The sequence below is a fragment of the Varanus komodoensis genome, unplaced genomic scaffold, assembly GCF_004798865.1.
Source record: "Varanus komodoensis strain SLA01 unplaced genomic scaffold, ASM479886v1 scaffold39, whole genome shotgun sequence".
NCBI lineage: Eukaryota > Metazoa > Chordata > Lepidosauria > Squamata > Varanidae > Varanus > Varanus komodoensis.
Genome location: NW_025335922.1, coordinates 7,990,705 through 8,002,750, shown reverse-complemented (window position 1 = coordinate 8,002,750; position 12,046 = coordinate 7,990,705). Strand labels below are relative to the sequence as shown.

At 49.5% G+C, this 12,046-nt stretch overlaps 1 protein-coding gene across 1 annotated transcript in view; it reads right to left on the bottom strand.

Annotated features, from left to right (window-relative positions):
- Positions 1–4,002, bottom strand: part of AKR1D1 (aldo-keto reductase family 1 member D1) — a 51,874-nt gene extending 47,872 nt beyond the window's left edge. The window contains exon 1 of the mRNA XM_044441142.1: positions 3,735–4,002. Within this exon, the coding sequence (XP_044297077.1) occupies positions 3,735–3,833 (99 nt within the window). The 5' untranslated portion in view covers positions 3,834–4,002. The remainder of the gene's footprint in view (positions 1–3,734) is intronic.
- Positions 4,003–12,046: the final 8,044 nt, after the last annotated feature.

Below are 12,046 nucleotides of genomic sequence, written 5' to 3'. Positions count from 1 at the left end.
AAGAGCTTCTTGATGCGGGTGAAGGAGGAGAGTGCAAAAGTTGGCTTAAAACTCAACATTAAGAAAACTAAGATCATGGCATCCAGTCCTCTCACTTCCTGGCAAATAGACGGGGAAGAAATGGAGGTAGTGACAGATTTTATTTTCCTGGGCTCCAAGATCACCGCAGACGGGGACTGCAGCCAAGAAATTAAAAGACACTTGCTCTTTGGGAGGAAAGCTATGGCAAATCTAGACAGCATACTAAAAAGTAGAGACATCACCCTGCCGACAAAAGTGCTTCTAGTCAAGGCTATGGTTTTCCCAGTTGCAAGGTATGGCTGCAAAAGTTGGACCATAAGGAAGGCTGAGCACCAAAGAATTGAGGACTTTGAATTGTGGTGCTGGAGGAGACTCCTGCGAGTCCCTTGGACAGCAAGGCGATCAAATCGGTCAGTCCTAGAAGAGATCAACCCTGACTGCTCTTTGGAAGGCCAGATCCTGAAGATGAATCTCAAATACTTTGGCCACCTAATGAGAAGGAACAACTCACTGGAGAAGACCCTGATGCTGGGAACGATTGACAGCAAAAGGAGAAGGGGACGGCAGAGAATGAGGTGGTTAGATGGAGTCACTGAGGCAGTTGGTGTGAGCTTGGATGGACTCCGGGGGATGGTGGAGGACAGGAAGGCCTGGAGGAATGTGGTCCCTGGGGTCGCAATGGGATTGTTGTGAGGATAAAATGGAAGGGAGTATTATGCAATACACCTTAGGTTCCCTATAGGAAAATGGCAGGATATAAATACAATAAATAAAAAAAAGAAGGTAGGCTAACTAAAAGCCAATTCAGAAAGACTATTCCCCTGTTCCCACACACTGCATGGTTACTTACCTGGCTTCTTCCTTCCATACATGTCCCATGTGAGCTGAATTATATTGATTAAATATGTGGATCCCACTGTCCCATCAAAGACACATGCAAAGCAGGTAGCAGGGGCAGCAGAGAAAACAGGCCAATGGCCTCCTCTTTAATAAGTAAATGCATCACCTCCTTACAGAGAGAAAGCTAGCATGTCAAGGGAAAGGGTTCTGCTCTGGTCTTTTCCTGCCATGCTATTTATCTCCCAGTGGGGTGTTTTGTTTAGTTTTCCAAACAGCAGGCATTGAAAAACATAAAGGAAGTGTTTGTTTGTTTGTTTAAAACATTTCTATGCCGCCCCATTGCAACAAAGCCTCGGGGTGGCTCACAACACATAATACAGAAGTAATAAAATAAATAAATACTAAATTATACAATAAATAACACCCCCAGTGCATTCTCCGCTAATTTAAAAAAAACCCTAGTTAATAAATAATTAACAGTTAAAATAAGTTTTAAATAAAAAGGTCTTAGCCTGGCACCGAAAAACAAATAACAACGGTGCCAGGTGGCCCTCTCTGGGGAGCGCATTCCATAGATGGGGCACCACCGCAGAGAAGGCCCTCCTCCGGGTGCTCACCCTCCTAATCTCATTCACAGAGGGTTCCTGGAGGAGGGCATATGTTGCTGACCTCAAGGGGCGGGAGGGCATATATGGGTGCAAGCGTTCCTTTGGATAACCAGGTCCCAAGCCATTGAGGGCTTTATAGGTCATAACCAACACCTTGAATTGGGCCTGGACTTCAATCGGGAGCCAGTGGAGCTGACGGAGAACGGGGGTTATATGAGAACAATGCCCAGTCCCCGTCAGCAACCTGGCAGCTCTATTCTGCACCAATTGAAGTATCCAGACTGTCTTTTTTTATTATTATTATTATTATTATAACATTTCTATGCTGCCCCTTGCCGAAACCTCGGGGCGGCTTACAACACGATAAAGGTCTTCAGGTCTTCCACAGAGAAGAGCATGGGAAGCACTCCCAAAAAGCACTCTTCTCTCTTGGGCCTCTTCTTTGAATGGCAGCTCAGATAGCGTCAGGATGGTGTCTCATCTGCCTTGCAACTAGAATGCTCCTACAAGGAAATTGCAAGGTTTTACACATCCACCAATTGATGCCTGCAGGGGCGATGACGCTTTGCCTGTCAATGAGCCATCACCCCGAACGCGGCACTGCCCAGAGCCAGGAGCCCGTGGCACCTTCGCCTGCCAGCCATTAGGGCTGAGCTGCCAAGAGGCGGAAAAAGCCACACGAGCAGGAGCCATGTCTCGAATTTCTAGTCTGAATTCTCCCAGTGTCTGCAGACACAAAAGCCCTCGTTTGACCCTCCCTGCACCACACATGTAGGATGGGATGTATCGAGCACACGAAAGGAACGCCTCCTTCAGATAAAGGCTCTCAGGCAGAACAGCCATGCACAGCCGGGATCAGCATGGATTTGTGCCTGCGGGACTCAACTTTCAGGCTTCTCTGGTAGAAGTGTGGAGGCTTAGCATGGTGGTTACGGAAAGACAAAGGATTAGCTGTTCCAGTGCAGAAACAAAGACAATAGGAGGCAGCATCTATTTCCCAGAGTCTTGTGGAAAGCCAGTAGGGATGTTCCTGGAGAGGAACCCACTCGGAACAAGCAGGAGGTATTTCTACTTGAAGCACCATCATAAGCCTTTTCTTAGATCTGCCACTATGTAGCTAAAGATGCCAGAACATTAAAAAATAAAAATGAAAAGGGTGCAGCCTTCCCTGGCGCCCTCCAGATGTGCTCGCCTGCAACTCGCATCCCCTGCAGGGTCTCAGCGTAGGAAAGGGTCTCTGCAAAACCATTTCCAACTTCATTCTGCAGCAGATAAGCAACGATGCCTGCCAGAGGTTTTAGTCCACAACTCCCATCTGCCCCAATCAGCAGGATTCATTATTATTTCTTGAGAATGCATTTCTGCACTGAAGCCAGCAAAAACAGTTTACAAAAAATGGAGAATCAGCACGGCTAATGGTCGGGAGGTATGGGAATTGTAATCCAAGCCCTCTGGAAGGCCCCAGGTTCTCTGGCCATGCGGGACGCCTCTTGTGGCACTTTGAGAACAAGCCTCAGGGTCCAGGCAAATCGGAGCCAGCTCCATGTTCACTGATGCCCACAGGTCCTTAACAATGGCACTTAAGAAAAAAATGTCCAGAACCTGAAGCAACCGGTCCAGATGTCCCAACATAGCAAGCAAGCTTTCCAGTTCTCCAGAACCCTTCTTATGCGTGCACGCTAAGCAAAGCGAGGGCCTGGAGCGGAGGGAAAAATGCTCTCAGGCTGTTGCAGCCACGGCGCCTGAGAAAAGAATACCATCCGCACCACGCGCGCGGCCCGGCCCTGCACGTCAGCACCTTTCGCAGTGCAGGTCATGATTCAGGATCCAAGCTCTGCATGTTGTTCCCAAGTAAGAGGGCAGGGCGCAGCATTGTAGCCTTGGCGTGCTTACTCACAAGGAGGCATTTAAGTCTCATGGAACTTAGTGGGCCATTACTGGCGAGTCACAGAGTGCAGATCGTCAGGTTGAGCTACACTTCCCAGTTATAATGCTACGGATTATTTTTTAACGGGCTTTGCAACCCACTAAGAAGGCAACTTGCTGGGTTTAGGCTGACTGCACTTCATTTTCCAAGGCAACGATCTTTCGAGCGCATTGCATGCTTTAGATCGCCCATGGGATTGAAAGCACGGAGAGAGTCCTGCAAACAAACTCCAAGCAAACTTCCAGAGCTAGCCCCATTTTCAGGAGGAAACTCCTACCAATGAATCACTGGAATGAGTTTAGAGTGGGGAGAAAGAGTGTTGAAAGCCCAGATCTTACCTTTTTGGGATCAGCGTAGGTCCCAAGTCCAATGACCGGGATGCTGTTTCCGTCACTCAGCCTCAGACGGTGGTTTTCAGGGGTGAAACGGGTCATCATGGTGCAAAAGAGAAACTTGGTTTTTTAAAAACCAATTTTATGGGGGTTTGCACAGCGAGACTCCTCAAGAAAGACTAGCCTTTTGTGTGAGCCAACGTGCTCCGGGCGAGGGCCCCTCCTGTCGGCAGGGGGGGCAAGAGAGCAGCGAATGGCCGGCCACCATCGGCGCGGCGCGGGACCTGCTGTGGGGCCAGAGCACGGTTTGCCATCTCTTAAGTACAAGCCCGGCGTCGAAGTAGCTTTTGGGGATCTAGTGGGACGCAGGGATTGGCGGGGCGAGCGGCCTCACCCGCCCCCGGGGCAGACCCGGGACCGCCTGGGGAGGGGGCTGGTGGGCTCGCTCCCTGGAGCAGCCGCTGAGGTGGGAGCGCCCGCGCTCCGAGGGGCCCTCCCGGCGGAGGCGCGGAGGGGATGCCGGGGCATTGCCGTGGCGATGGCGGGCAGCGCACAGCCCGCTTGGCCTCGCTGCTCCCGGGCCAGGACGGGTCGCTGCTGGCGTGCCACAGCCGCGCATGACCGCGGAGCCCGCTCTCGCTCGCGCCCCGCGCAGCGCTGGGGCGAAGCGCGCGTTATGCCCCGCTCGAGGCCGCTTTCGCGCGGCCGCTCGGGAAGGGTCGGAGGGACCCGGGCGCCAGGCCTGCACCCCAGCCTGCGCCCGCCCCCGGTGCCCCTGCGATGCGCCGGAGCGCAACGCCCGGCCGGCTTGGGGATCGGAAGGGCACCGGGTTGGGAAGGGCAGCTGGATGCCCTTTCCTGGGAATAAGTCCCATGGAAGCCTCTTGCATAGCGCTTATGTGAAAGAAAGAAAGACAAAGGGCAGTCAGTGTTTTGCAGATAAGGGGGTTGCTGAAGGGCATACAAGTAGTCCCTTGCAAATGGGAATCTGCTTTCCCAAGTCCGGCTCGCCCGCCGCTGGTCCGGCAGGACAGCTTCTGTCCACCATGTGCCCTTTGCGAATCCATGTAATGAACGCACACGTTAACGTGCCCTTTGTCCTAGCGAAGGCTGAGCCCAGCGGCGCTCGAATGCCAATGTCAAGTCGATCCAGAGGAAGCCCGACGAGGCGGCCCCGCGCACACGGCGCGTCGCGGGAACGGCCTCTCGAGCTGGGCGGCTCTTCCTTTGTCCTCTGCTCCGACTCTCCGCCGCCGCTCGCTCCTCACAGCGCTCGTGCCATCCTTGCTTTCAGGAGCCCGTCAACTTACGGCGCTACGCTCTGCATGTCTACTCCAAAGTAAACCCAGGAAGTTGCATAGGATCTACCCCAAGGAAATAGGTATAGGATGGCAGCTTTGTGCTATAGTCCTGTGCTCACGTATGCCATTGGACTTACTTCTGAGTAGACGTGGCTAGAATCACACACTTAGGGCACAGTCCTATTGATGGCATCCTCAGCGATTGCAAGACCCCAAACTTGGGGGTGATCCTGGTCTCCCCATCCTGCTGCCCTGCACAATTCTCTAGATAGGCTTCTTTGCCCGCCCAACAATGACTTTGCAGAGGGGAAGAAGAGGGAACTTGGGGCAGGCGGGGGGGGGGGGCGCCAGTGCGTTGCTTTCTGCACCAGCAGCAATGGGTGAAGGGTGGATCTCAGATTCCGGCTTCCAAGGTCGGGATGAGGAGGAGGAAGATTCCCATCTCCCCTTCTATGGTCACCACGTTATCTCTGACCTCAAAAGGGGAATGCTCAGCATCCTGCTCAGTGCCCATTCTCAGCAGTGGCTAGGACCGCAGGATGGCACCTCTAATGCCTTTCAGAATATCCAAGTAAAAGTCCATCCTCTCCAGGGAAACTTCAGTCAGCTCATGCTTTCTGCCCCACATTTATCTGTTACTGATACATTATGGATGTTTCTAAAGCCACCTTTTCATACAGCCAGGGCAGTTTACAAAGAAGAGCAAAATGGCCAAAATGTGAATAAAACATAAGCTTGAAGACACAAGGTTGATTCTGATCTCAGACCAGGTCTGAATTCTGATGTGAGGTACCCTGTTGCAGTGGTCCAAACCCTACTCAGAAGGGGGGTGCAGCAGCACTCCTGTCCTGTTTGTGGGATCCCTGGTATGGCAGGGCTCTCCTTATGTCCTTCAAGTCATTTCCAGGAGCAGCGCTGAGGGATTGTTTCTCTCTCCCATGGCAGTTATACGATGCTTAGGCCCCCTGTTGGCCATCAATCACATGAGACTGCTGGGGAACCTGATCCTGAGATACGGACTGAGGTGTCACCTGTCTGCAGATTCACCCATGAGACATAGGTGAGGCCGTGGGTGTTCCAAGTGCAGTGGTACCTCAGGAACTTAATCCATTCCACGGCTCTGGTTGCAACCCGAATTGGTCACGAGCCAAGTCCAATTTCCCCATAAGGTTCAATGTAAATAAGGTTAATCTGTTCTGTAAATATTTTATTTTAATTACAAAAATTTGAAACAAAGAACAACAAAGTAACAAAGGACAGTACAGTAGAGAACACTAACCTAGGTGTGGGGAGGTTAATTGCTTGGAGGGAGAGTTCCTCTCCATAAGGACATCGGGGAGATGTCCTTCAGGGGTTTCCTCTCTCCCTTGTCTTTTAGCTGCAGGGCCAATTTTGGCAAAAGATCTGCACATTCTCATCACCTTCATTACCGCTCTGCATGTTCTTTTTACCACCATGCTTGCTCTGCACTGTCTTTGGGGCCTTTATTCAATGAGCTTCACAGCAAGTGACCGCAAGTCTGACTGCAACCGCGAGCGGGGAAGACGGCTACGATTGCGATCGTGTTCATGCAGGAGCATGACCACAATCATGGTTGCCACCTGATGCGGAGTTCGTGGCCTGAGGCAAAATTTTTCCGAAATTTCTGTTCACGACCCGATTTGGTCATGAACTGAGCTGTTCATGAGCCGAGGAACCGATGTAAATGTCTGGAAGTAGTAATCGATGGGGTTGCAGAGTGAGTTTTGCCTGAGCACATCTGAGATAGGAAACAACTGCAACTTAATCGCTATGAAAAACTTAACTGGCAACTTAAACTATATGCAAAATTAACTGGCATCTTCTTTAAGAAAGCCCTGCCTCAATGCAGCAAGACGAGAGAGGAGAAAGGGACAGCAAAGTGATCTTACCAGATGACCAACCCTGCAAGTCACACAGGCCAGATCTGGCTTTCCTAGTCTAATAAAAACCGCAAGCATTCAAAAGCACCAGGACAAAAAAGACCACCTGGGAATCCTTCCCCGCCTCTTATATTTTTGTTATGTCAGCTATGATGCCCATTTCTACCTTTGAAGTTTTTGTCTTAAAATGCTACTTCCACCAGGTGGGTTCTGTGCTGCTGAAAGCCTAGCCCTCTCAGCTGGCCATTTTCAGTGAGTCACAGGTGCTGACTCGCTGAAAGCACTTTGGACTTCTGGCTCACCCACTATCAACAGTATTAGTATGATAAATATTTTATAGCCACTGAGGGTGCTAACCCCCTATTAGGCTATTCTAGAAGCCCCCATTAAAGGTTTGTCCTTTTCTTTTTCCTTCTGCAAATTGGGGTTTTCAGAGCTTCCCATTACCTCCTTTTTGTGTCCTGTGCAGTATCACTTTGGTTGCCTAAGCAGCAGCTTGCAGAGACAACACTGTATTATTATTCCAGATTGTAGGTTGGATTTAGGAGGTGGGTACAGGGAAGCAAGAGGCAAGTGACAACACATGTGGGGGGATCTTGGCTTTCCAAAGTTCAAAGCGCTGTTGCAGTGTCCCTGGTTCAGTCCCTCGCATCTCTACAGGAGTGGGCAACTTGGGGCTCTCTAAATGTTTTGTCCTACAACATCCCTAGTCAGTGTAGCATCGTGTAAATTGTAGGCCAAAACCCTTGGACGTCCACAAGTTACACATCCCTGACCTAAAATGACGAGATAGCACCAAGCTCAACACTCCATACTTATAGTTGTGTATGGGTTCTTTCCAGGAATTGTGACCCTCCAGGTAGGCCTCTGTGTCTAACCAGCATTTCTGGTAAGATGTTTTAGAGCATGGGTCCTCAAACTACGGCCCGCAGGCCGGATCCAGCCCACCATGCTGATTTATCCAGCCTGCCGTAGAGGTTTTGGACTCGCCACGTGCGTGCGCGCGCGCATGGCAAAGCAGCAACTTGCTCGTGTGGAGATCATTTTGGGCTCGCTCGGAGAAAAGGATCTCCTTGTGAGCAAGCCGGTGCCTCACCATGCACACACTCAATGGCAGCTTGCTCACAAGGAGATAATTTTCTCTGAGTGAGTCCAAAACAATCTCCTTGCGAGCAAGCTGGTGCCTTGCTGAGTGGCAGCTTGCTCGCAAGGAGATTGTTTTGGACTTGCTTGGAGAAAACGATCTCGGCGTGCTCCTGCCCCTCCCTCGCTGTGCACTTGCACACGCACCCACCCCCAGCCTGGCCTGCACCCCCCGCCCGCACCACCTTGGCAGCCCACGCCCATCACTGGCACCGTTCAACTGGCCCCCTGTTGAAAAAGTTTGAGGACCCCTGTTTTAGAGCCTGGAAAAGGTGGTGTTTAACTGTCAAAGTGAAAGAAGCAAGAGTTCCTTTTGTGTATTTGTGCTGTACTACTATACCACAGTGCCACCTAGAGGTTATATAATGGAAGAACAGAAAGGTCACAACAGTTTAACAGCCCTGTGTAGAAAAACTCATTTCATCTCAGAGCCAGGGCGATCACAGCCACTCAGAGAAGGCAGCGTTGATCAGACAGATGGACAAATAATGTGGTCTAATGCAAGACAGCTTCTTATGCTTCCCTTGAAACAAAAACCCAACAAACCAAGGACACAGCCTCTGGCCACCCAAATAATAGCCACATAAGAACTGGGGAGGCTCAGCAGGAGTGACACAAGGTTGTGGGTCATGTTGAACAGAAGAGCAAAATCAAGAGGGATCATTTTGTTTGGAGATGATGGAGGCTGTGGTCTAGAGGTTGGGAGAGTACCCAAAGGACAGCTATAGTTGGCTGGAAGCAGAAGGGGAACACTTCTGCTCGAGGGTGCAAATTCACTGCAACGTTTTGTAAAAACTGAAGAACAACTAAGTAGTGCAGTATTTAGTCAAGCTGCTGATCCATGGAAAGATGTGATTACAGAAAATTATAAGTAAAACACTGACACAAAACAGAGATAAGCTTAAAATTATTAAGTTGAGATGATGTGGCTTTTGACTTCATCAGTATCACTAAGCTGTTGGGATTTCAAATGGGGACTGGAAGATCAGGTAGGAGTACTAATAACATTGAGGATGCAGAGAATTCACAGGAAGGAACACCTACGAAGTGGGAAAGTACCATTATGAGCCCCGCTGGTGAGAAAAGAGAGTCGTGACATGGTGACCTGGTTCACATGTAGTGTCAATTCAAGGGCTGTTTAACGCATGAGTTGGCAGGGCTATATTGGAGTCAGTGAATGTGCTGCCTCTGCTCTTGCTGTTTCTGTTGCATCAGCTTTGAGCAACACCCCAGAAATGCTCCATTCCTGGCTTGTTTGATGTGATGTGTGAACCCCAAACTCTGGGTTGCTGAGGGACAAACAACTCACTGGTTTAGCCTAGCAGCAAAGTGTGGATTAAAGTGGGAGAGATGGTAGAACAAGAATCTGGATGCTAAGCCTGCAAGTGGCTGCATGCTTGCTCACTCCCACAAAGCCCTGGAAACCCATGGATTAAACAAACCATGGGTGGTTGTTACATATGAATTCGTTCCACCCCAGTTTTGTTCCAGTCCTGCTTCAAGGAGGTGATTTTCTTTGAGAAAAGGGTGCAGTAGAAAACAGTTAAACACCCCACCACGCCTGTGCAACCTTAGAAAGACGGAGGATCCAATTGCAAATCTATGTCCCTCCCATACCTACTTATTTATTAATTTTTTCTAGGAATGCAAATAATCTTCCCACTAGCTTGTAGAGGTAATACTCTTGCAACCATCATAGCAGATAACGTTTCCTGGGATGATTGCAAAAGTTAAAAGACTAAAATGCTGTAGAACACTTAAAAGTATATAATGTAATACAAACATTTTAAATAATAAAATACGATATAATTCAAAACAACAAACAGCATTTTGTGAGTTGCCCAGAGAGCTTCGGCTGATGGGCAGTATAGAAATTAAACAAATAATACATAAAATAAAATTGGGAGTGATGAAATCTAGAAGCTAGCTTAGATGCTTTTGGAGAAGCCGATTTAGTAGCCACTGAAGAACAGATCCGGATCCAGAGTTGACGTGACACCTGCCAGGCCCTAATGAAACCATCCTGGACCTTTGTGGTCTTCCGTTCCCTGATGCCTTCACATTCCCTCCATTACTTTCTACAGGATACGCCTCTGACCAGTCTGTTTATCTTGGTCTGCCGACCCTGAATTCTCTGTGTCATCATGCAGTGAACAATGAAGGGGAAAGGTCATGTATTTTCAAGTGTGAATGGATCATGAGCAATAAGCAAGGATCTTTCTTTGGCACTGCAAAAAATTTTGTCATTTATCCTGCATCACTGAATTAAAGAGACTGAACTGTATGTAGTTTTGCATCCTGACACCAGCATTGCAAATAACGGTTTAAAGACCTTCCCTGCAGCTGTTACAGTGCAATCCCATCCAGAAGGCAGACCTCACTGAGTTCTGTGAGCTTTATGCCCAATATGATTGTGGGCTTAAAACAGGGTTGGAGAACCTTAAGCCTTCCATATGTTGCTAGACCTCCACCTTTGCCATCCATAATAACTGGCCCTGGTGGCTGTGGACAGGAGCTGGCATTGGAGACACCAAGTTTCCCCACCAAAGGTTTAAAAAGTTGACTTCTGGCTGCATCTTTATTTTATCACATGGATGTGTATACCATTCTACAATTTTATGATAGAATAGCATTATCAGGGTGGTTATCACCTTCGTCATTGTCCTTGTTCATCAATAAACCTAGAACTCTGCTAAGTCATGCAAGGTTCAGAGCTGCAGACAGGTCTGAGAAGCGTGGCAAGGATTTTATCTCTCTCAAAGGCAGGGCAAGCCAGGAAACACCCAGATGGGGTAGCACCCCAATGCACACCACTTGCTGCAACTTGGGCAGGAGGTGCCCGTGTCCCACCTGCTGGAATCCTTGCGCAACAGATTGGCCACTGTGTGAACTGGATGCTGGTCCAGATGGCCTCTTGGTCTGATCAAGCACAGCTCTTTGTATGTTCTTGGTCCATTGCCACCTAGTAGCCAAACTACATAATACTGTTATCCACACAGTGTGCATAGGATCACGACCACCTTATTTGATGCTTCATTCTCTGGAGCAGGAGGATCAAAGAAATGCACAACAAGGCTTCAAAGGCACTTGAAGGGCTCTCCAGGTTACCCATCCAGCTTTCCTTGCCGGTGTTTCATGCAGCCAGCTTGCACGGATTGTTTTACTAATGCTGCTGAATACGCAAAGGGGCTGTGCATGGGAGCAGTTCCCTGGAGATCTCTGTTGACGTGCTACCTGACACTACCTGCACCGGCTGCCAGACCACCCCTGAGCAAGATTCCCCAGCTATTCATTATCTTTGGATATAGAACTAATGGAAGCCTTCAGAAGTGTAGTAAAAGCCTGGAGGCAGAGGCCTGTCTGCTTATTCCTTCTAGACTCCTGGGTTCCACCCTGATCTTTGCCTTAACTGCACACTTTATCAAGAGAGCTTTGTTTATGTACTTTAAAACTTTCTGCATTTTCCCAATATGATGCTAATGATCTTAACAGTGGATAATAACACCGCATTAACAGTTTCTGGTGATGAGTCCTGGCATAGGTGTGTTGTGAAAACAACAGGATCAAGATCAGGATCGCTTTATTTTATTGTTTGAACCTTCAGAACTCGTTACAAACCTGCGCCAGTCCCAGGCTTCGGAGAGCCCTTGGGGAAGATGCCCTCAGTGCCCCTGTCCCTCACTGAGTCTACCTTCTCACCCCCCCCATTGCCTCCAGCTGTTCCTGTTCCCCATCCTCTTCCTTATCATTGCTGCCACTGGCTTGCTTGACAGGCAGGGTGCCAGTCGGCAGGTTGTCCATGGTTTCTGCTGCTTCTCCTCCTCACCACCACCACTGCCTGGGCCAGAGCAAGGGGCAGGTGCAGGAGGTTGGTTGCAACGGTGCGGAGGAGGCACGGCTCCATGGTGCTTTGACAGCGCACCCTTGACAAGCCTCCATTAAGACTGCCCTTGAGGTCAGCCTTGTTCCCGAT